The following is a 27,041-nucleotide window of genomic DNA, read 5'->3' on the forward strand; positions in this document are numbered from 1 at the left end:
CCCATGCCTAAGCCCGGGTGCCCCGCTCCTCCGGGTTCCTGCGCTCCCGGAGAGCCCCTGTCGGCCCCAGGTCGTGCTTCCCAGGGGGCTAAAGGTGCCGGCGCCCCCTCCAGGGCCCCCTCTGGGGATCTGCCCCCCTGCCCCCCACGCAGACACCTAAGCCGGGCGCCCCATGCTCCGGGCCCCGGTCCGTCCCGAGAAGGAGGACTCGCTTCCCAGGCCAGAGCAGGTGCCCGCGCCCTCACACGCGGAGTCGGGGGAGGTGGCCGGGGAGCCCCGCCCAGATGCCGGGCCCGGCGCCGGGGCCCGGCGGGGGTGCGGGCGCTCGGTAACCCGGAAGTGGCGGCGGCGGCGGGCGTGCGGGAGCGGGGGCCGGGGGGCGGTGCGCTCGAGCCGGCATGGCCGCCGCCGCCCGCTTTGTGTGCCGCGCGCGGGCCCCGGCCGCCCGCGCCTCGCCCGGCCCGCGGGGCCGCCGCTGACCCGCCCCGACTCTAACCTCGGCGCCCGCCGGGCCGGCCCCGCCTCCCTCCTCCTGCACTTCCCCTCCCCCCTCCTCCTGCCGCCGGGCGGGCGGGCAGCAGCCGCCCTCCGTGCTCTGCTCGCGCGCTCCTCGCCGCGCGCCCGCCCGCCCGCCCTCGCACCCGAGCCAGCCTGCCTGCCTGCCGTACCGGCGGCGGCGGGCTCAAGGCCGCCCCGATGCCCGAGCCAGGCCCCAGGATGAACGGCTTCTCGCTGGGCGAGCTGTGCTGGCTCTTCTGCTGCCCGCCCTGCCCGAGCCGCATCGCCGCCAAGCTGGCCTTCCTGCCGCCCGAGCCCACCTACACGGTGCTGGCGCCCGAGCAGCGCGGCCCCGGCGCCCCCGCCCCGGCCTCGGCCGCCGCAGCCGCCGCAGCCGCTGCCACCGCCGCGGCCCAGCCGGCGCCGCAGCAGCCCGAGGAGGGCGCGGGCTCGGGGCCCGGCGCGTGCAGCCTGCACCTGAGCGAGCGCGCCGACTGGCAGTACTCGCAGCGCGAGCTGGACGCCGTCGAGGTCTTCTTCTCGCGCACGGCCCGGGACAACCGGCTCGGCTGTATGTTCGTGCGCTGCGCGCCCTCCAGCCGCTACACGCTGCTCTTCTCGCACGGCAACGCGGTGGACCTCGGCCAGATGTGCAGCTTCTACATCGGCCTCGGCTCGCGCATCAACTGCAACATCTTCTCCTACGACTACTCGGGCTACGGCGTCAGCTCGGGCAAGCCCTCCGAGAAGAACCTCTACGCCGACATCGACGCCGCGTGGCAGGCGCTGCGCACCCGGTGAGCCCGGCGGCGGTCGCCAGGCCTGGCCTGCCACTGCGGGGAGGCGGGCTGGGGGTCCTCTGGGGGCCTCTGGGGCGGCCTGAGAGGAAGGGGGCCCCTCGTCTGGGGCTGTGGGCGAGCAGAGACCCCCCCCCCCCACCCGCCGCGGATTCTCTTTTCTTCTCGCTCCCTGGCTTTCTCTCACCCCCTCCAAAATCCCCGCCAGCCCTCGGGTTCCTGGAGAGTTCGGATTCGGAGGATTTTGCCTGCTTTGGCGCGCCCGGGTGCCCCCGATCCACTGGCTGGGTCTTTTGTGGTTCTCGTCACCGCAAGTGGCAACGTTGGGGTGCTTCAATACCGGGCGGAAACAGCTTGGTTCACGTTTAGTTTGTGTGAGCTGGCAGCCAGAGGCTGGAGGTCCTCAGGCTGAAGTGACCTTGGGCAAGGCGCGCGAGTCTCATACCTCTGTTTCCTTCCTTGTAAAATCAGGGGGCGAGACGGGAAGACTTCCAAAAGACGTTCCGGTTGTAAAGTGCTCGGAGGGGCCATGTCTGGGCATCCGTGGAGGCAGCCGGAGGGTCGGGTGGTGTGAAGTTTGCCTCCTGGTGGGGCTGAGTAGCTGGCACTGTGGGCAGGGAGTTAGCTCGTGCCTGTGGGCCTGGCATCTTCCTCAGAGCCTCAGTAAAAACCCAGGATGAGTTGGAATCTTACGTTACAGGGTTTGGGGAATCTCTTGACCTTGAGTTAGCATTCACAGGAGAACTACAAAGTATTTATCGAGGGAGGGCCTTTTATGTGCAAGGCAGAAATTGGGGGCGTGGTTTCGGGGCTAGACCTGGTAAGACCAGCAAACAAAACTTGAGTGTTAGTAGTCCAAGTGAGGCAGAAGTCCGGTAAGTGGGCAAGTCGTGTCACCTGTTTGTGCTCCGGTTTGGGTATCTATGATTTTGCCCCAGCCACCTGGTAGCGGGGATGGTGAAAATACCTGAGATCATCTTCTATGACATCCAATTGCTTCAGATGAAAGAGTCCCCAGAATAAGTGTAATTGGCACTGTTATGGCTATTGACACGTATAATCTTTATCTAAAATGTATTTGCTCGGCTCATACAGACTGCCAACATTAGTGATTTTTGTCTCCATTCCTATTCATACATATGCTCATAAATTACCCTGGGCCTTTCTGGGAAAATGACTTGTCCAACAGGGAAGTACTTAGGATTTAATATGTTGCTTATTCACGTTCTCCTGAAGTCCTGAAGGAGTTCAATTGGATGATACCTTTTTGAAAGTGGTTTAGGCTGAGATGGTACCATAGGCAGAGACACTGAGTCAGAATCTACAAGTTAAAAAGCCACCTGTTCCAGTAAAGGGTTTCAAAAGTATGTGTGTCACACACAGTCAATAGATTGCTAGAATTTGCTGTTGGTAAAGGTATTAAAAATAAGGATTGGCCTTAGATCTTTTTAAAGTGAAACATTAAAATCCTACCTTGAGTAGGTTTTATGGTAAAATTTCTGCAGAACACTGTTCCTGTATGTGCCTGTCTGGATTAGAATGAAATCCTTTCAGATGTGCGTGTCTGGATTAGAATGAAATCCTTTCAGATGTAAGGCTAACCCTTTGCCCTGAATATGCAGGTGTGTCTGTGTTACAACATATGTGAGGCATAGTTATTTCCTGGAGACTTGTCATATTTAATTTAATTAAAGGTATTGTTTTAGGTAAGGTTAAATTTTGAATTATGTGCTGGTATAGCTTAACTTTGCCCAGGATTTATTTAATTTTATACCAGAACTCATGTCTAGATTGAGTTACTCACCTGTAAAAATAGGTTAGAACTTAAAGGCTAAATGAGAATCTTAGGATTTGAAGAAACCTTTCACATCTTCTTGTCCTGTGCTTTTCAAACTTTTTTGGATTGTGACCCCACAATAGGAAACACATTTTACATTTAGATCAAGCGCACACATACACATCTGTGTCTATATATCAGAAGCAAATGTCTCACAGAACAATATTTTTGCCTGTGGGCAATACACGTGCAGACTATGTTCTTTTTTTAAAAAATAAATTTATTTATTTATTTTTGACTGCGTTGGGTCTTTGTTGCTGCGCGCGAGGTTTCTCTAGTTGGCGGCGAGCGGGGGCTACCCTTCATTGTGGTGCTCGGGCTTCTCATTGCGGGGGCTTCTCTTGTTGCGGAGCACAGGCTCTAGGCACGTGGGCTTCAGTAGTTGTGGTGTGCAGGCTCAGTAGTTGCGTCTCGCGGGCTTAGTTGCTCCGTGGCATGTGGGATCTTCCGGGACCAGGGCTCGAACCCATGTCCCCTGCGTTGGCAGTCGGATTCTTAACCACTGCGCCACCAGGGAAGTACCACTATGTTCTGTTTTATTTCATATTATTATTTTTTTTTTTAAAGAAGAAGAAAAAGAATGCTGGTTGTGAAGGACTAAGTTTATTTCCCATATCATTTATGGACACTGTCCTTGTGCACCCTCATTTGACAGAGGACTGGGGAAGAGCAGTAGGTCTCTTGACTGCTAGTTTAGTACTCTTTCCACACATGCAGTCCTATTTATCAGATTTCTCTAGAGGTGCATTTACATGTCTCAGTTATTCTAATAGGCTAGGAGTTACTTGACTCTGAAGCTAAGCAGTCCCTTAACCACCTCCTCTCTGCTCTCTGTAGTTTTTCTGCTCTAACCTTGCCTGGAAGATGCCCTCTTCTCTGCCCATGTACAGCTCTGTACAGGTCATTGCCATGGCAGCAGGACCTCTCCCCCCGGCCCCCCCCCCCCTGCCATGTACCCATTGTTCCGAGGCTGCCTCAGATCCCGTTTTCCACCCCCAGCCTTCATGTCTTCCTTGGGGATCTTTCTCTTTTCTGATCTCCTGATGAGAAGGGACACTCAGAACACTGCTCCAAACACTGATTGGAGAGCCCACCCTATCCTAAATCATCTCCATCTCTGCACTCAGGTGTTATTCCCCCAGGAGGAATGTAAGGTGTGTGTGTCAGTGCTGTGCATCCCCCAAAGTACCCAGCCCAGTACTTGCCCTCCCTCCTCATACTCACACCTGGCCTTTTGTATATGCCCTTTTCCTATGCCCTGAATTCTCTCTCCTGTCTGGATCCTGACTGGGTTCCGGGACCCTTGGTATTCCTGTGCACATGGTACTCAGCTCCTTTACCTGCACTTATCACAGTGTTGCTGTGTCCTGGTGTGTGACTGCATCCCACTAAGTTGAAAGTTCCTTGAGGGCAAGGACTCCCTGTCTTCTGTTTTCCCAACAACTGGCAAAGTGCCCTAAGATAAGAGACACTCATTAAATGTTTGTTTAATGAGTTGCACATATGGGTGCCCCATAAATAAGTGGGATAGATTCAAATTTTCCTAATTTTCTTACAAAGAGTTGCGTCTATTTTACCCTCTAGGGTTTGGTATCCATGGGCATAACCATAGGCAAAGAAAGGGATTACAGTGTATTGGCTTGAGGTCTGATCCACTTTGTGTCTATTATATGCCCACGTTTGCAACATTGAAGTATCTGTATTGAACAGAAGAGTAACAGTAACCCTTTTGTATTTCTCTTCATCCTTTCTCCATTACTATCTGTGCATGCTCTAGTGAGCTGCCCAGTCCTTGATGGAGGACTTCAAACACAAATACTACCTAGTATTTCCATGGGTAAAGGTAGCAAATTCCCTAAATGATAAGCAGTAGAGTGGGCCAGTAATCTAAAATAAGGGTTTGGGGAGGAAGTAAATTCGAAGGCAAGAAAGGTGGTCATTGCTATTTGGCCAATAGATGATTATTTGAAGCATTTGAAAAATGACTGAAAAGGGTGTAGAAGAGAGGTAGGATTTGAAAGAGCCAGGGAGAGCATGGACTCAGCATGGAAGAAGTAAGTTGGTGTCTTATTAGGTTCGTACAGCTGTAGCAAAGCACCATAGACTGGGTGGCTTAAAAGCAACAAAAATTTCTCAGTTCTGGAGGCTGGAAGTCTGAGATCAGGGTGCCAGCATGGTCAGGCTCTGGTGAGAACCCTTTTTCTGGTTGCAGACTTCTCATCGTTTTCTCACACGGTGGAAGGGGCAAGGGAGGTTTCTTGGGCTGGTTTATGAGGGCACTAATCCCATTCATATGGGTTCCACCTTCATGACCTAGTCACCTTTCAAAAACCCCACCTCCTAATAACATCACCCTGTGGGTTAGGTTTCAACATATGGGACACGTGCATGCATGCACGCGTGCGTGCGCACACACACACACACACACACACACACAAACACACAATATTCAGCCTACCGGCAGTTGGTTTTATTTTTTAAATTTTTTTAAATTAATTAATTTTTTGGCTGCATTGGGTCTTCGTTGCTGTGCACGGGCTTTCTCTAGTTGCAGCGAGCGGGGGCTACTCTTCGTTGCGATGCGCAGGCTTCTCATTACGGTGGCTTCTCTTGTTGCAGTTGCAGAACACAGGCTGCAGGCGCACGGGCTTCAGTAGTTGTGGCACGTAGGCTTAGTACTTGTAGCTTGTGGGCTCTAGAGTAGTTGTGGTGCACAACTTAGTGGCTTAGTTGCTCCGTGGCATGTGGGATCTTCCCGGACCAGGGCTCAAACCCGTGTCCCCTGCATTGGCAGGCAGATTCTTAACCTCTGTGCCACCAGGGAAGCCCCTCGGCAGTTGGTTTTAGAACAGAGAGAGACAGTTGAGAATCTAAACATGGTGGAGGCCTTGAAGGTTAGGACATGTTTTACATTTGAGTTACTAATACACTTTATAAGCGTGTGTGAATCCAAACAATTGAGGGAATGAATTGGAATCACTTAGAAATATTTGTAGAAAGGACACTGTGAAAATCAGTGTAGCCTTATTGGAGGGTAGTGTTGTAATTTGAGCTGGTGTGATTAATTTGTGCAGGAAAGGCTGCCTGTTGGTTAAGGTGGGATTAAGTAGGCGGATTAAGCCTCCTCAACACACATCCTTCAGGGGTCTTCTCGGATGTGAGCTGATTTAGGCTGCAGAATTGGGACCTGTGATTCAAGAGGGAGTGAATCAAGCTGATTTGAAGGTGTAAACCCAAACAAGCAAATAACCCAGAGAATGAGGTGTAAGTTAGACAGAGAGAATTTTGTCTGGAACATTTTAATCTTGAGAAACAGGAGAGTAGAGGCATTTATGATTCAATATGTTATTAGTGTTTCCCATCACCATTCACAGAAGTTGTTTCGTGCAAAGACTGTGGACGAGAGAGGCATTTGGTAACACTGGCAGAGAAACTGACCTAATCAGAGAAAGCAAATGCAGAGAGAGGAAGGTAAATAAGAACTCTCAGAGAATTCCCTGGCGGTCTCGTGGTTAGGACTCTGTGCTTTCATTGCCAGGACCGGGGTTCGATCCCTGGTCAGGGGACTAAGATGTAAGATCCCGCAAGCCGAGAGGCTGGGGATAAAAAAAGAACTTTCAATGCCTAGGTACAAAAGGCAAGTTACGAGAGACTTACTATTTCATTCATTCATTCAGCTAATAAACCATTAACCGTTGAACACACATATATTGATACTGTGATTGTACCAGACACTAAGGTTTGCTTGAGTATCATTAATCTCAAACTGTTTCTTTTTTGTGTGAAAGGATGAACTAAATTTTAGAGGCATTTTGAATATGTAGCCATGTGTTGCTCTTTTATAACTTTTGCATCTGTGATTTATAGGATCCATAATTGGAAAATCCCTAAGTCATGGGAAGGCTGTCGTGGATATCCTCAGGTAGTGAGAGCCTTGAAAAGCACCTTCTTCTGTTGGTTGTGAATGTTGTTTACAGTTATGACTCAGGATGGATTTCTCCTGGGAACAGCAAAACAGTTACTACTTTCCTGAGCGTGTTGAATTTAATGACCTTACTTCTTTATTCTCAGTTTTCTCAGAGGGAATTAATTCTATGGTGTCATTAAAGGAAGAATGCTCATGATTTCTCCCTGAGTTTGACTGATTAGCGACAAGGAAAACAGAATGTGTTATGAATAATGTGTTATGTGAATGCACAATGATCTTTCTAGAATGGAAATAGAATATCAGCTTGCAATTCAAGGCAGTCAGTGTGAAAATATCCCATTAGGAAGAACGCAACTCCTAAGAAGAGACCTTTTGAAACTGACATAGGTGAAGTGTGTTTTGGGGGTTCACTTAGAGCCTTTTCTTTAATGTCCCCACCGCCCTTCTCCAGTGCCCTCAGGCTGTTCCTGGTTCTTCAGGCTGCCCTTGCCGTCCCATCAGGCAGGGTTTCTTTTCTCTAGCACAACCAGATTCTGCGCTGTCACCCCTATCCCACCAAAGCTTACTTTCCCATGGTTCTATTTTTTGAGGGGCCTTACTTTCCTCTAGTAACCCAGATGCCAAAGATCTGACAAGCCTCTTCATGTTTCTGTGTTAATGGTCAATAACTCCTTAATGGGTTTTCTCTTCCTGTTTTTATTTAGGGTAATCTTGGAGGCTCAGTTTTCTAAAATTCAGTCTGAAAACTCTACTAGTGCAATGGCATATTGGTGGAAGAGCCCCCTCTTTTTTTTTTTTTTTTTTTTTTAATTTTCTGAAGAAGTCTTTTGAATGATACTATCCTGAGGTCACTTAGAGCAAACCCTTAAGTTCACTCCCGACCTTCTGCTACTGCTTGCACTTCCTCCCTCTCTCCAAATTCAGTAACCGCTGTGCCCATATTAATAACCCCGCATAAGACTCCAGAGTCTGGCTTCAGGAATTTTACTGTTCATCGTGGTAGCAGATTTACCTTCTCTATTGGATTTTGCTTATGCTAGTGTTGGAGGCCATAAATCTGCTCCACTTTAAGAAGCTTCATGTACATAGAGAATGGACTTGAGGACACGGGGAGGGGGAAGGGGAAGCTGGGATGAAGTGAGAGAGGGGCATTGACATATACGCACTACCAAATGTAAAATTGATAGCTAGTGGGAAGCAGCCGCATAGCACAGGGAGATCAGCTCGGTGCTTTGTGACCACCTAGAGGGGTGGGATAGGGAGGGTGGGAGGGAGACGCAAGAGGGAGGGGATATGGGGATATATGTATACGTATAGCTGATTCATTTTGTAATACAGCAGAAACTAACACACCATTGTAAAGCAATTCTACTCCAATAAAGATGTTAAAAAAAAATAAGAAGCTTCAGGTATAAGAATCCAAAGTCTCAACACAGATACACTTAGGAGATCATGAATTGGATATCAGAATGATTTTGTTTTTTCAGGGTTGCTTTAAATAATAGGCTTGCTGATTTGTAAAAGACTTAATTTGCGAAAATTAGATGTACACAAAACTTTGAACTAGGGAAGTTAGTTCTAATTCCAGCAGTCCCTCTAATCCATGTTGTCACCTCATGCAGGGAGACGCTCCACACTTCTGGGCTTTACATTCCATTGTTTTAAAAGCAAGGGTTTCAACTACAGTAAGTCCGCTACATACGAACCTTCAAGTTGCGAGCTTTCAAAGATGCGAATGTGCATCTGGTTCCAGCAAGGAACCAGAACCTGTGCCATCACCGTCAGGTGTGAGTGACATCGCAGCTCGCCCTCCATCTCCTATTGCTGACGATCCTTCAGCTCTACCATCTCCCACCTCCTCTCCCTCCTCCAGTCACTAACTCTTCTTGCCTGTTCACTCCATGCCAGCCCCTGGATGCCAGCTGTTGTACTGTACTACTGTACTTTTCAAGGTACTGTACTGTAAGAGTCAAAATCTTTTCTTTATTTTTTGTGTTTCTTTTATGTATTATTTGTGTGAAAAGTATTATAAACTTATTCAACTGCAGTACTATAGAGCCGATTGTGTTGGGGACCTAGGCTAAATTCGTTGGACTTATGAACAAGTTGGACTTCCGAACATGCTCTCGGACCGGAACTGGTTCATATGTAGGGGACTTACTGTACATGGCTTCTGAGGTGCCTTCTTTAAGTAAGGCTGTGTTTCATGATTTTCAGAGGAAGTACCTAATGTTTTTGAATTTGCTTTCCCTGACTACACAGAGAAACTTGGTGGATTCAAGTCTCTACAGTGGATCTCAACCCTGGCTGCCCTTCAGCAGTTCCAGGTAGATTTTATCTGTGTGTGTGTGTATGTGTGTGTGTGTGTGTGTGTGTGTGTGTATCTAGACACATGCATGTGTGTGTGTCTGTGTGTGTACATATATATAAGTGAGCATGTATTCATTCACGTGTGTGTGCATCCGTGCGTGCACATGTCAGCCAGGGTTGAGATGCACTCACCTAGAAACTACGGTTAAAGATTGGCCACAATTACAATTGGTTAACACTTGAAGAAAAAAGTATGCTAGGGAAGATTTTCTTATACGCTTATGTAGATGGTTTTAGTTGAAGGTCTTTGGTGGCCAGGAACCCGCTAGCGTGGACCAAGTCGGGGAGTAGTTGTTGAGAGGACACAGCCATGTTCATACTTGCAAGATTCCTAAGCCTCCCGGGGACTGAAGCTGGGGACTCGAAAGCCGTCTTGGCCCTTGGCCCTCACGCTCTCAGCTTCCTCTGTCTGAGCTGGTGCCTCCCAGCTCCTTCTCTCTGCATGCCTGGTCCATGGCTCTTTCTACAACAAGCCTCTTCCCTGTTCCTGGTCTCTGCGCATCACTTCACCCCAGCTGTGCTTACCCCCGACTCAGCTGCCCAGGAGCTGGTCTCCCTCTGGCTTTTAGATACCTCGTTCCCATTCTTCTTCTTTTTTGAAAAATTTTTATTGGAGTATATTTGATTTACAACGCTGTGTTAGTATCAGGTGTACAGAAAAGTGAATCAGCCATACATATACATATATCCACTCTTTTTTAAGATTCTTTTCCCATATAGGTCATTAGAGAGCACCGAGTAGAGTTCCCTGTGCTATACAGTAGGTTCCCATTCATCATCTACTTTATATATAGTAGCGTCGTTCCCATTCTTGATTCCCCCGGTTGTACCCCGGGATGGCGATGGCTGGGGCCGAGGCGGTGTAAGTGAACAGGGCTCCCTCCCTGGGGATGAGGTGGGGCTGTGGCTGGGATGAGCACCGCCCCGCACAGCCGTCACTAGCGCTTCTGGGCCTCGGTGGGTCGCGCTCCTAAAGCTCTTCCAGGCGGAGGGGGTCGCCCGGGGCCCGGGGCCGTCTCCACTCTCCGCTCAGCCCCTGTGTGCCCCAGCCTGTGTCTGGCCAGAGGGCACGGACCTTGAAGAATAGACCGTAATTAATAGACCTTACACCAGGTCCGTAGACCAGCGACATGGTTGCCTCGTGACCGGCGTGTGGTTCCCTTTGTGAGCCTGGAAATGGAAGATTGTGGAAGAATGGGGCTCTCCTCTCGAGTTGCCTCCCCCCGCTCTGCCCTCCAGCAGATGCGCCGTCCGCCCTGCAGCGGGGGCTGCCGTGCAAACGGTCTGTGGTGTGGACGGAATTCCGCACCGCCCTTGGGGCAAAGGAGACAGGGAGGCGGTGGGTGAAGGGGGCGGGGAGAGGGAGGCCCCCAACTCTGCAGGGGCCAGCGGACTCCTGTGTCGCCGAGTCCCAGGAGATCCCCACCTTGAAATGATTGAATGATTCAGTTCTTCATTGAGGTGATTTACAGCTGGAACCGATTTGTGGCTCTTAACGTCAGTCAGAGTAGCTCAGGCAAGGTTAACCTCAAGGGTAACCTGAAGAGGAGTGTGGCTGCCAGCTTCACTTTCTCTGATGTTTTTAATGGTTATGGGCAGAGGTTTTGGAGTCGAACACACCTGAGTTTAGGTCCTGCCTGGGCCACTTATTAACTGCTTGACCTCAGGCAAGTTTCCTAACCTTTTTGAACCTCAGTTAAAGTAATAACAGTGGTGGTCCTAGGGGCGCAAAATGGGCCACTGCAACGTGTGTCTCTTTGGCAGAAGGATTATTTGAGGCTGATTATTTTAAGAAACTGCAGCCAAGGGAGAAGCTTTGGAAAACCCGAGTAGAAGTTACCTTTCTGTAAGAGATATTTACATGTATAAGGGAAATCTCCATTTGTAAGGGTGTCTCTCCAGCTGCTCCCGGAAGGTGGGGGGCAGGGGGCGTGACCTTATCTCTAGAAGCTCTTATCAGTGCAGAAGGTGAGGACTTAAATCTGCATAACAACCTCACCTTTGTTTCCTCTGCTTTTCCTGGTGACCTCCCAGAGCTGATCCCCACCACCGTCTTCTTTTGCTTTAGCTGAAGATGATATTTAAGGTGCGGACTTCTGCCATTTCAGAGACTTACTCAGTTTTCCTGGGTCTTTCCCATGTATGCATGTTATTAAACTTTTGTTTGCTTTTCTCCTGTTAATCTGTCTTATATCAATTTAATTAGTAGACCAGCCAAAGAACCTAGGAAGGAAGAAGGGAAAACTTTTCTGCCCCTACATGGTAATAATAATAATCATAACAATCATAACAATAATAACAACAACGACCTCACGTCAGATGCTCTAGCACACAAGGCTTTCCGCATAGTCAGAGGACAACAAATGGGAAGCTATTGTTGTTTAAGATGTTGAGAGCATTAGAGCTGTAATCACCAAATGCTCAGATCATGCTGTAGACCAGACGCTTAGATCAGGTGTTAAAGAAATTGCTCCCTTCCCCCTTCTCCATAGATGTACATAATACCCAGGGCGAGGGAGCTTGATGGGTGTGGCTATAGAGGAACTGTAAAGGAGTTTTAGTTTTATTTGCAGCTAAGGGGGAAGAGACTCTTTGAATTTGTTCCTCTGGCCTCGAGGGCTCTATGTATGATGTTTTGGCTTCGGGGAGTGGTGTGCATTAGTATTTTAAATCGGATAGCACTTCACCTACCAAGGTGTTTATATCCCCAAAGGAGATCTTAAAAGGAGAAGAAACCTTACCTGTAATCCAACACCTTGCAATTACTTTGCAAACCCTTCCTGTTTTGCTGCCTTCCCTCTGCGCTGCTGTTTCCAGGCTTAGCTCCTCAGGAGCTGAGCTTGTGGTCTGGGCGGAACCGGAGACTTCCTCAGACATAGAGTCAGGGATGGGGAGAACGAGGAGGCGAAACTCCCTCTTTCTCCACCACTCAGGACATTCTGGTTGCTCTTTATTAATGGGACAACCTTCAGTAGATAAGAGTTATCTTTTTTTCCAAAAGTTGGCCCAGGGACCTGAATGCACATTTCCTCCTAAAATATGAATGCTCCGTGATGCCTTGTACCTCACATCCCTGTTGAGTTTTCAAGGCTGTGTGAAATGGAGCTCATTGATAACTTCTACAATATTGATTTACTTCAGTGTTAAAGGACCATGGTACCATGGTGAAACTGGAAACCTCTGTTTCCAGGAAGTCTAGGTCATTCACATTCAGTGCTCAGACCGTTAACTGTTGCATGTCATTGACTTGCTGAATCACTGAGAGGAGCCCTACCGCAAGATTACTTGTGATCCGAGTCAAATGAAAAAGGAGCACAAGGAACCTCCAGTGCTGATTATTAGTTTGTTCCTTCAGTTTACATTTTTAAATGGTTAAAATGAAACCTGGGCAGTTACATTGGGGGAAAAACGTAAAGTAAGCCTGTATTCAGAATATATCCACAAAGAGTGAGTTTCCAGACGGTAATTATAACTCTGCTGGGTGACATCTCCGTTATTATAGTTGATAATCTCATGAGAATTCCAGCTTACCCAAAACTGTTCTTAGTGATGGTCACAGACAGAACCAGACCATGTGCAGCGATAATTATATTGACTGAAAAGGTCTGTGATACCAGAACAAGATTCTTGTATGCTGGTTTAACTAAAACAATTTGATGTATCCCTATTGTCATAAATAATGCAAGGATATTTCAGAATCTCTGTTTTTGGTTGCTGTGTTGTTTAACGATTACTATTGTCATAACATTCATACCATTTAAATTTACATACATGTATATATACATACATATAACCATTCACGTGTTAATCATTTCTAAACACTTCATATAACAAGGCTACATAAAATGATTTTTTAAATCTTTTTTTAAAATAAATTTATTTATTTTTTATTTTAGGCTGCGTTGGGTCTTCGTTGCTGCGCACGGGCTTTCTCTAGTTGCGGCGAGCAGGGGCTACTCTTCGTTGTGGTGTGTGGGCTTCTCATAGCAGTGGCTTCTCTTGTTGCAGAGCACGGGCTCTAGGCACACGGGCTTCAGTAGTTGTGGATCGCGGGCTCCAGAGCGCAGGCTCAGTAGTTGTGGTGCACGGGCTTAGTTGCTCCATGGCATGTGGGATCTTCCTGGTCCAGGGCTCGAACCCGTGTCCCCTGCATTGGCAGGCGGATTCTTAACCACTGAGCCACCAGGGAAGCCCTAAAATGATTTTTAAATGAACTTGGAGCCATATGTTTAATTGGAATACATTAGTTTTTCCTACTAAAAACATCAAGAAAACCCTAGAAAGATGTATTAAGAACATATGAAGCTGGGCTTCCCTGGTGGCGCAGTGGTTAAGAATCCGCCTGCCAATGCAGGGGACATGGGTTCGAGCCCTGGTCCGGGAAGATCCCACATGCCGCGGAGCAACTAAGCCCGTGTGCCACAACTACTGAGCCTGCACACCTAGAGCCTGTGCTCCGCAGCAAGAGAAGCCACCGCGATGAGACGCCCGCGCACCGCAAAGAAGAGTAGCCCCCGCTCGCCACAACTAGAGAAAGCCCGCGTGCAGCAACGAAGACCCAACGCAGCCAAAAAAGAAAAAAAGAACATAGGAAGCTAAAATATAATTGCAAAAGAGGGATTAAGATAGTTTGGGCTGTCATCTAACTGCAGAGGGTTCCCCATCTCTGTCTCCTTCCCTGAAGCTCAGTGGGAGTTTCCAGTCCTGGGGTTCCGGCTGCTTTGGGGCTGCACCCACCGGGCAGTCCTGCTATACCTCCGACTCATCATATTGTGTATCGTAAACACAGCTCTTCGTTGCTCTGACCACGCAGCACCCTTCATTCACCCAGCTCCCAGCTGCAAGTCCCTGTTGATGCCTTCCTCCCCATCTGTACATCAGCCGCAAGTTTCTGTTCTTTTTCCTCTTGAAGACTTGCACCTGAATTCCTGTGACAGCCCGCTCTCCGCGCCTCACATCCTTCTCCAGAGGCTCCATCCACTGCCCAGCTCTAGCTTACATCTGTGCGTACCTGGGACAGTGCTGTCTGGCCAATAATGAGCGCTTATGGAATATGTGTTGAGTAAATAAATGGATGAGTTGGTGATTATGAGTTTACAGACTTTAGTGTAAGAAATGCCTGGGGGGCCTTGCTAAAATGGATTCTGGACCCCACCCTCAGAGATTCTGATATAGTAGATCAGGATTAAAGCATTTTATATCAGCAGGCCTGGTACAAAGGGTGGGTGGTCTGTATTTGAGGAATACTGAGACATTTAAGTTGCTTGAGGACCCCCAGAATGACTCACAGTTGTATCATAATTGCTTCCTCTTTTTGGTTGCACCGTGCAGCATGCTGGATCTTAGTTCCCCAACCTAGGATCAAACCCATGCCCCCTGCATTGGGAGTGCGGAGTCTTAACCAGTGGACCACCGGGGAAATCCTGGACCCGCGTTTCTTGATGTGTAAAATGTGAGAGCACCATAATTACTTTTGCAGGATTAAGTGTGGTGAAGATTACAGTTTTAATTTGCATAATTCCTCCTGCCTGTCTATTTCCACGTGTTTTCTCTCTGAACCGAAAATGGGACAAGAGTTTCTGGGGGACTTCTATAGGCATCTGTATCTTCTAAAATCCACTCTTTTATTATCTTTGAGTTATCCTCCCATCTTCACCTTTACTAAAGGATTGCAAAGTTAATTCATTAACAGCCCAGACAATTGGAATCTAAACCTCTTAGGAGATTTTCTCTTCCATCAACACCTCTTTTCTGGAAAGTGCTACTTGGAGTAAAAGACTGCTGCCTGTATGCTTATGAAAGAAAAATATGCCTTGGCCTTTCTCTGTCTTTACCTAGAATGCCCTTCTCTGGCCAGCACAGGCTGTTCAGGATCTGCTTCCCCCCCCGCCCCGCCCCCTGCCCCTAGTGACACGTCTCCCCTACAAAGCCTTGCCATCCAGGCGGCCGGCCCTTCCTCCGCTCCCAGAGCTCTGATTATACGTCTGCTCTAGCTCTTATCACCTGGTCTTTTGGTTTGTTCTGACTGTCTGACTCTTGTACAAGAATGCCATCTCCTTGAGGACAGGGCCAGCCTCTGACTCCTTTTGCTCACACTGAGACCCCAGTACAACACCCCTTGTATTGTACAGAAGACCCTTGAGTGTCAGCCAAAGGAATGGTGAGAATGACTGAGGGGTGGTGTTTGTACTGAGGCCTCTTTCTTTTCAGGTTCAAGATTCAGAGTCTTAATCTCCTTTGATTGGGCCTCAGGTATCTATGGCCACCCCAGCTTCCTGCTGAGGTCTCTTTCCTGGGTTGGGTGTGCATGTATACCCCAGCCCAGGGGAGAGAGAGGGGTGATAAAGGACCCTGGGAACTGAGATCCTCCCGGCAGCCCGCCATCCGCAGCCCGCCATCCGATCCTCCGCATGGCCGGCCCTCCTTCTGGAAGACAAAGCTGTTTTCTTCAGAGACACCTGTCTGTGGGACCATTCCAAGAAGGGTAGAGGAGTACTTAGAGGCAATGGGGGGACGTTTGTCTTTTTTGTCGTTGATGGGCCAAGAGTGGATGCAAGTCTGTCTACTATCAAAGTGAATTCCCACAGTCCCCCATACCTGTATTGACGGCCATCTCATGTTTTTATAAGACTTGGAAAAGGTGGTTGTGGTTATTGTTATTGAGGAATGTTTGTATATTTCATCTCAGTTGACAATTAAGAGAATGCAGAATTGGAAAAAAATGTCTCTCGAATTCCACTGACTGCCTCTCTATTGCCTTCATTTCCTCATGGTCCTTGAGGCCTCTACACCAGCTACTTTTTTTCCCTTGCCATTTTTTTTTTAACTTTATTATGATATACAAGGCAAATAAAATATTAAAATAAACCCCGTGTCTTTATCACCCACCTTTGACAGCTATCAACATTCTGCCATTCTTGTAGCATCTGTACTTCAACCCACGCCCCATCCTTACTCTTTTATTATTACTTTATAATAGGTCTTTTTTTTTTTTAAGAAAAAATCTGCATCATTGAAATGCACAAATCTTAGCTGTCTGCTTCCCCAGCAGTATCTTCTTGCTGTCTGTATCAGCACTCAGGCGTGTGATGAGCTAGCTGCAGACTCAAGCTTTTCCTGGTGTGCTGGGGTGTCACACCGTCGGAGTATGGATTGCAATGTGAGAACAGGTTTAAGAGAGATATTAAATAGATTTAATATCCAATAGTTATCAAAGGAAAGGCACTGGAGTCTTGGCCCTTGTTTTCAATATCAGTGTTGTAAAGATACAATAAGTTGGGGACCCCCAGGGGTATGTTCCATTTATCTAGAATTAGTGGGGTACAGTTAAAAGATCACTGGTCTGGGGCTAGGAGATGTGGCTTCTAGGCAACCATTGAGATCCCAGCTGTGTGGCCTGGATAGTCAGGTAATGTCTTTGGGCCTCATTTTCTCCATTTATAAAAAGGAGATTTGCATTAAATGTCAGTTCTGGTTTAACCATCACTCATTGATTGGCTGTTTTGTGCTAAGCACATTTCACACATTACATTATTTAATCATCAGCGTATCTGTGAGGTGGGGACTGTTATCTCCATTTTAAAGATTTGAAAACTGAGGACCAGGAAAGATGAATGATTTGCCCAGGGTCACACAGAGTTAAAAGGTGAGCCAAGATGTGGACCCAGGCATCCTGACCCTGGAGCTCCTGTTCTAAAGTCACACAATATTCCCTGTGTAACTAGTCTCCCAAGGTGATGGGGTGGGTATGGCGTGAGCATCTTCCAAGGTGCTCAAGACTACATTGGGATGCAGAAAGAAAATACCAGAACTTATATTTCTGCTCATTATTTACTATTTTTCAATATATGTTTTTGTTTTAAATGTTCATAAGATTTTATACAGTGTTTTAAAACACTAATGTATATATAAATTTTTATCTATCTACACACACACACACACACACATCAGGAGTACATGCTCTCATTTTTACGAAAAAGGGTGTATGATGAAAAGTTTAGACATCAGTGCTCTAGATTAATACTGTTACCTAATATTTTTTGATTTCTTTTCTCAGAATTATAGGATCTGAGCATGATGAGAAATTAATATTTTCAGAAATTACAATCCTTCGACAAATTGCCTGATGTGTCAGGTACTGGGCTAGATGCTTGGTACAGTCTTGCCTTGTTACCAGATCTTCTATAGTACCAAAAAATTTTTAGTTTGCATTTAAAAGATGACTTTGAATACACTTAGGGAGGTGACACTGCCCCACTCCCGACACACACACACACACACACACACATATACACACACACACAGAATTCTGTACTTTTGTCTAACAGTATTCTGAAGACAAAAAATGTCTCCTGAACCTTTGGAAATCAGATGAAACGAAGAATAGAAATGATTCTTTTCTACTGAGATGTCTACTCAGATTCCTTTCAGCACTTGGATTGGATGGTTCTCACAAAGTTGCCTTTTGTTTTATGGATCCTGATAAAATGAAGATGGCTGAAGATTAGTAAACAGAACGCTTGATAACTTTAGGTGAGCTGCATGGTGCAGAGCAAGGACAGTACAGCCAGACTGCCTGGGTTTGAATCCTGCCTGTGCTGTTTCCTCTGTGCCTCAGTTTCCTCTTCTGTAAAATGGAGAAATGGTAGTAGTATATGTAGTAGTGTTTGTTATGAATAATATATGAGTCAGTGTAAAGTGCTTATATGTAAGTTAGATCAAATGGATTTTTAAAAAGCTGAAAAGAAAGAGGGAAAGAAATGAAAAAGTTTATAGTAGATAGCCTTCAAAGATTTGAAAAATAGCAGCCTACTATATCCCTAAAGGGTTTTGTAATCTCCAAAGCACTATCACGGACACTGTCTTTGTTTCTGAGAATAGTTCTGTGAGAAAGATAGGACAGATACTGTTACCCCAACTTGATCCAAAGGTAGAAGGAAGTGGAGGGAGAGTGAATGACTCACATCACCCCATGTGGCTGTTAAGTAGTAAGTGCAAGGCTTCAGTGTATTTCTTTAGACTTTAAAAAATGTTCCAGGGCTGCCTCTCTTAATTTGTTACCATTAGTAATTACTTCTGTAGTTTGTTTTCTAATGATTTTGTCAGTCTGTAAATAAAGCAGTCGTGTACAAATGGTCCGGCAACATAGGCTTTCCATATTTGACCCTTTTATTTTTATTATTTTTTTAAAAGTGCAATTGAGTTTTCTTTCTCATTCATCTGTTTATTTTCATTCCTGAAATTGGTTTTAAGGAGCCATTATGACCTATTTTAAATAATAGAGCAGTGTTTTATTCCTGAGCATTTTAAGTTGGACCGGTTTTTCCTACGGAATTGCAGTTCTCTTTTTAGATGGGAAGTGAAAATCTTTAAAAAGCCATCTGATATTTATGGACTTGGTCTTGAGGGATAACTTAAGAATGGGGTTCTTATCCTCAAGAGCTTGAATTACCATTGCAGATGGTTTCCTGGAGTCGTGTCCCCTCCAGGGATATAGGGTGTTTATCATACCCAGCTGCCCTAGAGCCTAGTACTTGGCAGTTTTCAATAAGGATTTACTGACTTAACCCCAGACTGGATCTGGACATGCTTCTGTCTCAACAACCACGGGACAACTAGTAAGATAAGTCCTCTGACCTTGTTGGAAACCTCTCTGTTTTGTGGGTTCTTATCAGGCTCTAGGTCCCTTACAGTTTCTTGGAAGTGAGAAGGTCTCTTTAACCCTAAAAGGAGAGGCTCTTGCAGAAGAGTTATGTCCAGGGCATCTAGAGGTTTCTCTGCAGAATGGATCCCTGGCGTAAGACACCATTCATAAAGAAGATCATGTTAAATCCTTCCCCTCTCCTCCCACCCCACTAAAGTTTAGTCTTCTTGAATTATGGCCAGAGATATTAAAGGGCATGGTCATTTCTCTGGTTAACTGTGCTGTGTTCTGTAAGTCCATTATATTTATCAACGGATTATAAGATGTTGACCTTCCACTGCCAGGTAGACCCTTAGGGCATACAGTCAGATGATCCTCGGAAGGGACCTGAGAGTTGATGTGATCTGGTGGACCCCTAATGCCAACCCATGGTGTAAGAAGACACTTTGACTTATTTTTCACAGCAAAATAAGAAAAATAAAGGCAATGCATGTTTCCTGAAGGTGGATGTATTCAAAGTTCGGATATTCTGAGCTTTTTGCCACTCTTGCTTTTGTTGTTAAAATCACCTTGAAAAATATTTCATTTGGCAACCTAAATCATTTCCCCATTTTACTGGAGTAGGGAAGGAAGGGGCAGTTTGCCTAGTGTCTGAAATCTAGAAGTCTAGGAGCTGCTCAATTAGTCTAACTCATACTTTATTGAAGAATTTATTTTAATTTCTAACATCAAGTGCAAAATTTGATTCATCATAATCTTAGGTTTTTAGTACACTTTTATGATCTGCTGTCAGTTAATTAGTTTGTTTAACGTTTGTTTTAATAATAAGTGTCCCAGAGCTTTACCTTAAAGGGTAAAAGCTAGGGAAATGACAGTAATTTACCTCTAACCATCTGGTCCCTGTCTCACTCTCCCCCAGCCCTGGCAACTGCCTCCAATTCCCAGGTAGCCAACCACCTGAATCCCGAATTTATCTTTGCCAATAATTCCTTTTTTATGTTTGAATGAATACCTGAATTAATATCTGCATATCAGCAGTCGAGTCCTTCCAAGAAGAACAGTTTTTCTTCTGTTAAGCCCCACTCTGTCTTTTACTTTTCTCTCCTTGGTCCCAATTCTTGCTTGTCATTCCACACAACATGTCTCAGATATTTGGACACCACTATCAGGTAAGCTCCGTGAGGGCAATGATGGCATCTCCTTCAGGTCTGAATGACCTGCAGCGTCGAACACAAGTGGAGCCTCAGTGAGTGTCAGCTGAATTAAATTCTTCTCATACTTGCTCCTCTCTTTTGCAGGCTAAGTATCCCCAGTTCCCCGGGGCACGCTGTGTGTGAGTTGGTTCCAGATTCCTCACCATCCTGGTCCTCCTCTGGATGCATTCCTGTTTAGCGACATTTCTGAGACAGGCCTAGAGTTATAACAGTGGTACTTTGGATGTGGCTTGACCAGAGGGAAGTGCAATGGAACTGTCCCTCCCAGGGCCTAGACCTACCAGTTGGTACAGCCTAACTATGAACAGGCAGCACGCATCTCTGAAAATATCGGATCAAGTGCAATGATAGACTTCTATGTTATATGGAAGATTTCATTCTTTGAAAATTCATTTTTTAAAATTCCCAAATTATATCTCACTTTCCATTTATTGCTAGCTTTTCACGCATGCTCTTTTTTTTTAAAATTTATTTATTTTTTGGCTGCGTTGGGTCTTCATCGCTGCATGCGGGCTTTCTCTAGTTGCGGTGAGTGGGAGCTACATTTCGTTGTGGTGTGCAGGCTTCTTCTCATTGCGGTGGCTTCTCTTGCTGCGGAGCACAGGCTCTAGGCACGTGGGCTTCAGCAGTTGTGGCACTCAGGCTCAGTAGTTGTGGCTCACAGGCTCTAGAGCGCAGACTCAGTAGTTGTGGCACACGGGCTTAGTTGCTCCGTGGCATGTGGGATCTTCCCGGACCAGGGCTCAAACCTGTGTCCCCTGCAGTGGCAGGTGGATTCTTAACCACTACGCCACCAGGGAACCCCATGCCTGCTCTGTAAGTGTTCTTTTTTCCTTTACAATTGAACATATACTCTCAGTCAGAGGCCAGTGGGCATTTGATGGAGACAAAAAAAAAAAAAAAAGAAAAATCAAAGCTTTGGTCCATCGAATACTTTTCATCCTTGCCTCAACTGTATTAAGTTTATGAGACTTGAGCTTATTGATGTTAGCTCTTTTCATTTTTTCTATTTTCCACTCATTTAATAAAATATGAGCAAAACGTGTTTAAACAAAGGTTTGAAAATCCTTATTTGGCAGTTGACCCCTTTTTCTTCAGAGCAATTAAGTTGAATCCAAGTAGGAAACCCCACCCCCTCCCCTTGTCTGGGTTCCTGAAGAGCTTAAGATGCCCTGGAACAGAGTCCCGAAATGGTTGCAATAAAATATTCAGATGATTTCACACACACCACTGAGTAAGGCTGCTGCTGACCTAACGGAACCACCAGCTGGTTCATCATCACCATAGGACACAGAAGTCCACACGTCAGGAAGGTGGCTTAGGTTAGGAAAGTGGGGTTCTTCTAGAACCGAACATAGCCTTCAGAAGCGTTCTCCACAGCCCACTCAGAATTTTGCCTCATTACAATCTTTTGATTTTTTTTTTTTTTTTTGGCTGCACTGCGCAGCACGTAGCACATGGGATCTTAGTTCCCCGACCAGGGATCGAACCCGTGCCCCCCAGCATTGGAAGCGTGGGGTCTTAACCACTGGGCCACCAAGGGAAGTCCCTTTTTGTCAATTTTAAGACCGTCCCGTCAATTTTTTTTTCCACCCACATGCACTGTTGTCAAATCAGATCTCTTGCTTGTTGTTTAACTTTCTTCACCACCTTTGAAGATTTTAAACATATTTATAGTAAATTTCTTCCTATAAGTTTAGTCCCCATGCTTTGCCCATCGGTATCTCCTTGCCATTGACCTTGTTAATATTCAGTCTTGATTTTTAGATCCGATTCTTAAATGCAACGACAGCAAATTAGACTCTGGTGACTTGGAGGACTGCGGCACCAGGCCAACCCAGTGCCGTCATTTTGCTTCAGCTGGAGATGTAGTTGATTTGTGAAGGGCAGAAAGAGGCACAGGAGGGGATAGAATAACTCTTGAGAATCAGTCCGAATAACGCCTGCGTTTCATTTCCTCAGACCGGACCCCTCATTTATTCTAAAGAAAGTGCCATCGGGGTACCCGTGGAGAGTATGCCACAGTAAATACGGTAGGATATATCGTCAGGCACCAAGTTATGCCAGCATGCTGGTGAGAAAACTTAGTAATGCATAGCATAAGAGGTGAATGACATTTTAATGACAGAATTTAACATTTTTACTGAAATAACATATGCAGACAATATAAATCAAAGAGAAGAGATTATGGTGGAAAGTAATAGTGACCCCTCTTCCTCCTTACCCCCAGCACCCAGGAGCAACTCTAGACAGTGTTTATTGATTTCCTGCTAATAAACATGGGGAATTTTTTTAGCTATCCAGTCCTGATGACTTCTTTTTGCTAGTTTTGGTGTTTGGTAGTTATTTTTGGTTCTTCATTGGCAGTGTTCATGATTTTAAATAATATACTTAAACTTTACGTCCAGCTCCATCCACTTTAGTCAGTATCTGAACTCTGTTCACCTTCTTTTACCCTCAACTCCCACTTACTGTCAGTTTGACCTTTATTGCTACAGTGTCAAGGTTGTCTATTGTCCTAGTTCTCTCTGAGTATGGCTTCTGTTACTCCAACTTCCTGGATTTTATTTTCCCCTTTGTCGCTCATGGTCTCCATCTCTTTGTCTACTTTGATGTCCTGGGAGGTCTCTTCAATTTTATTTTCTAGCCTCTGAGTTAAATTTTCTATTTTAGCCATCATTTTTCATCTCTGAGTTCATTTTTCCTCTTTGACTTTCCCTTTTTTGTTAACATACTGTTCTTGTTTTATGGATATATTTTCTCGGATTTGTGAGTTGTTTTTTTTTTTTTAATGTATCTTTCTTCTTTTTTTTAAGCCTTAAATGCTGGTCCCCTAATTGTCTGTTCTTCTGAGGACACATCTGGGTCTTTTGTGCTGCTTGCTTTCCTTATATGTTGGTAGTTTAGCTTAATGGTTAAGAGCTTGGTCTCTGGCTCAGACTCGGGTTGAATCCTGGCTTTGCCTTTGATCCTTATAAAGCACTTTAATAATAATAATGGTAGCTCCCTGTTAGGGCTGTTGTTGAGGATTGAATGAGTCAGTACCTGTAAAGTTTTTAGAATTGTGCCAGGGATATAGTAAATGCTCAGTAAATGTTAGCTGTCATCATCATCATCATTTTTGGTTATCTGTTCTTACTGAAGGAAGAAAGATTGGGTAATCAGGTTGGGTTTCCTCCACATCGTGTGAGCAGATCTGTTCCCCTCTCAGCCTTGCCCCTGAGAGGGAAGTCAGCCTGGGCAGGTGGAGACCTCCAATGCCAGGATGAGGATGACTTGATTTGGGAGCACCAACCAGAAGTCTTAGCTCACCCAGAGGATTTAAACGCTGTGTTAGGGAGGGGAGTAGATTGTGTAATTCCCGGTGCAGACTTTCTATAACTTATCTATTTTTAGTTTCATGCTAATTTTGAGCCAGAAGACTTCCTGTGACTCAGGTGACCCCCGCCTTCCCTGCAGCCCTCTTGTAGTGTATTCTGGACAACTTTCTCTACCACACATTTCCATTCTCCTGTCACTAGAAATGTATTGAAATCTTCTGTGTCTTGATTTTGCCCCATCTTCCTATTGTCTCTGCTATTGTGGGTTTATTCCTTTCTGAACTTCTATACTTCTTTTTCAGTGGGGTTTGGGTTGGTTGAGAAGCAAACACGTGGGCTTGGGTCCTCATTTTAAACTAGAAGCCAAAGGAATCTCTTTCATTACAGTTTCATAAACCAGGAGTTTTCCTTTGAGCTACCAGTGTTGTTACCTGTGCTAGTGATCAGGGCTTCCCCATCACACGACCCCGGGGACACCACTCACTTTGTAGCCTGTGCACGTGGCGCCCCCAGAGTTGCCCTGAATACAGCCCGTGTAGCTATAGGTGAGCCTCCCCACAGGTGAGACTCTCTTGGTAGTTTTGTCAATGCTGACAGCCCTTTCGGTCTGTCTTAGTATCTAATACTATGCAGGAACTGACTAGGTCACATAGTGAGGGCGTCTGCTCATTGAATCTTGTTGAACTGCCACAGTCCAAAGAGAATTTGCCATGGGTCACATCACACTGGGGACTCCAGAAGGACATCTTACCAGTTTTCCAGAGTTGATCAGACTCAGCCAGGGCACACTCAAAGACTCTCATGAACCACTTTATTAATTGTCAATAAGAACTGTTAGGTAAAGCTGATGTTTGCATTGTTAGAACTCATTGTCTCCATGTAGGGGAAATTCAGAGAAAGCTAGATTACCAAAGGTTTCTTGGGGCACATGAAGTCACCACGGAAGGAGATGCTTCGACTTTGAATAGTTAATAGTATTTGTCCCTCCTAATTCAGTCCCACAGATGATGTGAACTGGATATTTGCCATCAGGGAGGCCTGTCCTCTTGGATTACCTGGGACTCTTAAGGGGTTCCATTCGCTCAGAAGGCATTTGAGGGGTGTGTGCTGGGCACTGGTCAGAGACAGCGGAGACAGTATCCACAGTCTGGTTCTCGGCCGCAGGACTTCAGAGTGGTCTGGTGTGCGTTATTTTCAGCGCCAAAACTTACAATTTGTGATGAAATGTTTCTAAAATATTGTATGTACTTTTCCATCCTAAGCAGAAAATACGTCATTTTGATGACCCATGGTCATCAATATGGAAATTGGGTGTTGTACTATACAGTGACTTTTGATTGATTGATCTATTTATACCTTGTCTTAGAATGTTCTATAAAATAAAAAGGGGGAGATAAGTTACAATAAGGGAAAAATAAAAACATGGCTGGAAACAGAAAATGGAGCCAGAAATGAGATTTAAAAATGCCTTCCACAGGCTCTGCTTGTTCTGTGCCGGAGTGTCGTTGCCCTTGGTGGGTCTGTGGGGATAGTGATGCCCCTACACTGGGCTCTCTGCAGTGTTTTCTTTTTTCTTTTCATCTCCTTCTTATTTAAAAACTTTTTCTTGGGCTTCCCTGGTGGCGCAGTGGTTGGGAGTCTGCCTGCTGGTGCGGGGGACGCGGGTTCGGGCCCTGGTCTGGGAGGATCCCGCGTGCCGCGGAGCGGCTGGGCCCGTGAGCCACAACTGCTGAGCCTGCGCGTCTGGAGCCTGTGCTCCGCAATGGGAGGGGCCGCGGCGGTGGGAGGCCCGCGCACCGCGATGAAGAGTGGCCCCCGCTTGCCGCAACTGGGGAGGGCCCTCGCACAGAAGCGAAGACCCAACACAGTCAAAAAATAAATAATAAGTAAATAATAAATAAATTAAAAAAAAAACTTTTTCTTTTTGTTTTGAGTGGCCTTCAAGGGGGGAGAATAGAGAAGCATGCTTTTACTTTGCCAATTTTTATGACAAGTCCCATTACTGGTCTTTAAATCCTGTACCAAATAGTATTTCCTTGTTAGCTTAGTTATATAACCACTGTTATTATGTTTTTATACTCTAGTTTCTTGGAGAATAACCAGAGTCAAACAGTCAAAGACTTGCAAGGAAAAGGCACAGAGGTAGAAGGGGGTGTGTCTCCCCAGCACTGTTTAGTCTGTGGGGGAGTTTCACTCAGAGGTGCAGGTGCTACTGGATTTAAGGTCCTAGGCAAGTAGGGGACTCTTAAAGAAACAAAACCTAGCCAACCAAAACTTGCCCCAAACATTTAACCCATATATACAGAAAATGTTCTCTGCAGTTTCTACGCATTAACAGACTCTGGGAACGGAGATTATCTGTGATCTCTTCCTCAGACATTCTCTGGGAATGATGGGCTCCTGCAGACCTGGAAAGGTCACGAATTCCCTGGGAATGATGGGCTCCTGCAGACCTGGAAAGGTCACGAATTCCTGCTCCATGCTGTTAGCAAGTGTGGACATCTGCATTTTCTTTAAGCTCTGAATTCCATACGCTAGTTTAGCATTATCATAAATTTGGCTGTTTTGATGGGCAAGACGATGATGATGATTTTACTGTTATTTTGCCTTTCCATACCTGGTGATCTCATTATTTTTTACCTAGTCCATCATTGTGGTTTTGATTTTTCCTTGATTCAGGAGTTGTGTAGAAAAATTATATATATATATATATATATTTTTTAATTTCATGGACTATTCCTCCTCTCTTGGTTAATTGCTTCTATTTCTGTTGTTATTTGCATTGCAGTCAAACAACGTGTCATAGCTTTTATTTACTTTGATCCCTCAAATCAGTCCCTTTTCAGAATTTATAGCTTTTTTTCATATGTCTAGTGATTTTCCTCTGATTGCCTGTTCCTTCAGGGTGTCTAGAGTGGCCTGGTATTAGGAGTTGAAATAAGTTCTATCAGAGGTCATATGTGACCCTGTTCAAATCTTGTGGTCCAAGGCAGAGAGAAGCATTTAAAGTGCAAAATCAAAGTATCGTTGACTCATTTGAAAATGTTCTCGTGGCTACGATGAATTCTTAGGAAGACTTGCCTCGGTGTCTTCTCCACGTCCTGGAAGAGCTCAGCTTTAATTCTTTCTTCTCCCTCGAGGCAAGAGATCTGAATTGCTTTGTGTGGCTGGTGGGTCCGTGCAGCACTTAGGCAGAGATTTGGGCAGTTAGCCAGCGGAGGATGAGTTGTAGTATCTGGTTAGTTGAAGAATTTGAGTTGAGAAATTCCAACTATCTGGTTGTTTGGCAGGTGACACCTCCTGTGTTCATTGCACCTTAGCTGAAGAATGTCCTCTGAGGCTTAACCATCCTCTGCCCTGGAAGGGTTGAATAGTACACATTCTTTTAAGTCACTCCCAATCCTTTAACAATCAATGTCCTAATATAGCATTCT

The 27,041-nt window shown here is 45.8% G+C and overlaps 1 protein-coding gene across 2 annotated transcripts in view; it reads left to right on the top strand.

The window, feature by feature from the left end:
* The first annotated feature begins 644 nt into the window (after positions 1-644).
* The window catches only part of ABHD17C (abhydrolase domain containing 17C, depalmitoylase), a 55,953-nt gene continuing 29,556 nt past the window's right edge, over positions 645-27,041 (top strand). For both annotated transcript variants that reach the window (XM_057544309.1, XM_057544310.1), the window contains exon 1: positions 645-1,295. In XM_057544309.1, coding sequence (XP_057400292.1) covers positions 697-1,295 — 599 coding nt within the window. In that variant the 5' untranslated portion in view covers positions 645-696. The remainder of the gene's footprint in view (positions 1,296-27,041) is intronic.

The sequence above is a fragment of the Balaenoptera acutorostrata genome, chromosome 3 (assembly GCF_949987535.1).
Source record: "Balaenoptera acutorostrata chromosome 3, mBalAcu1.1, whole genome shotgun sequence".
Lineage (NCBI taxonomy): Eukaryota > Metazoa > Chordata > Mammalia > Artiodactyla > Balaenopteridae > Balaenoptera > Balaenoptera acutorostrata.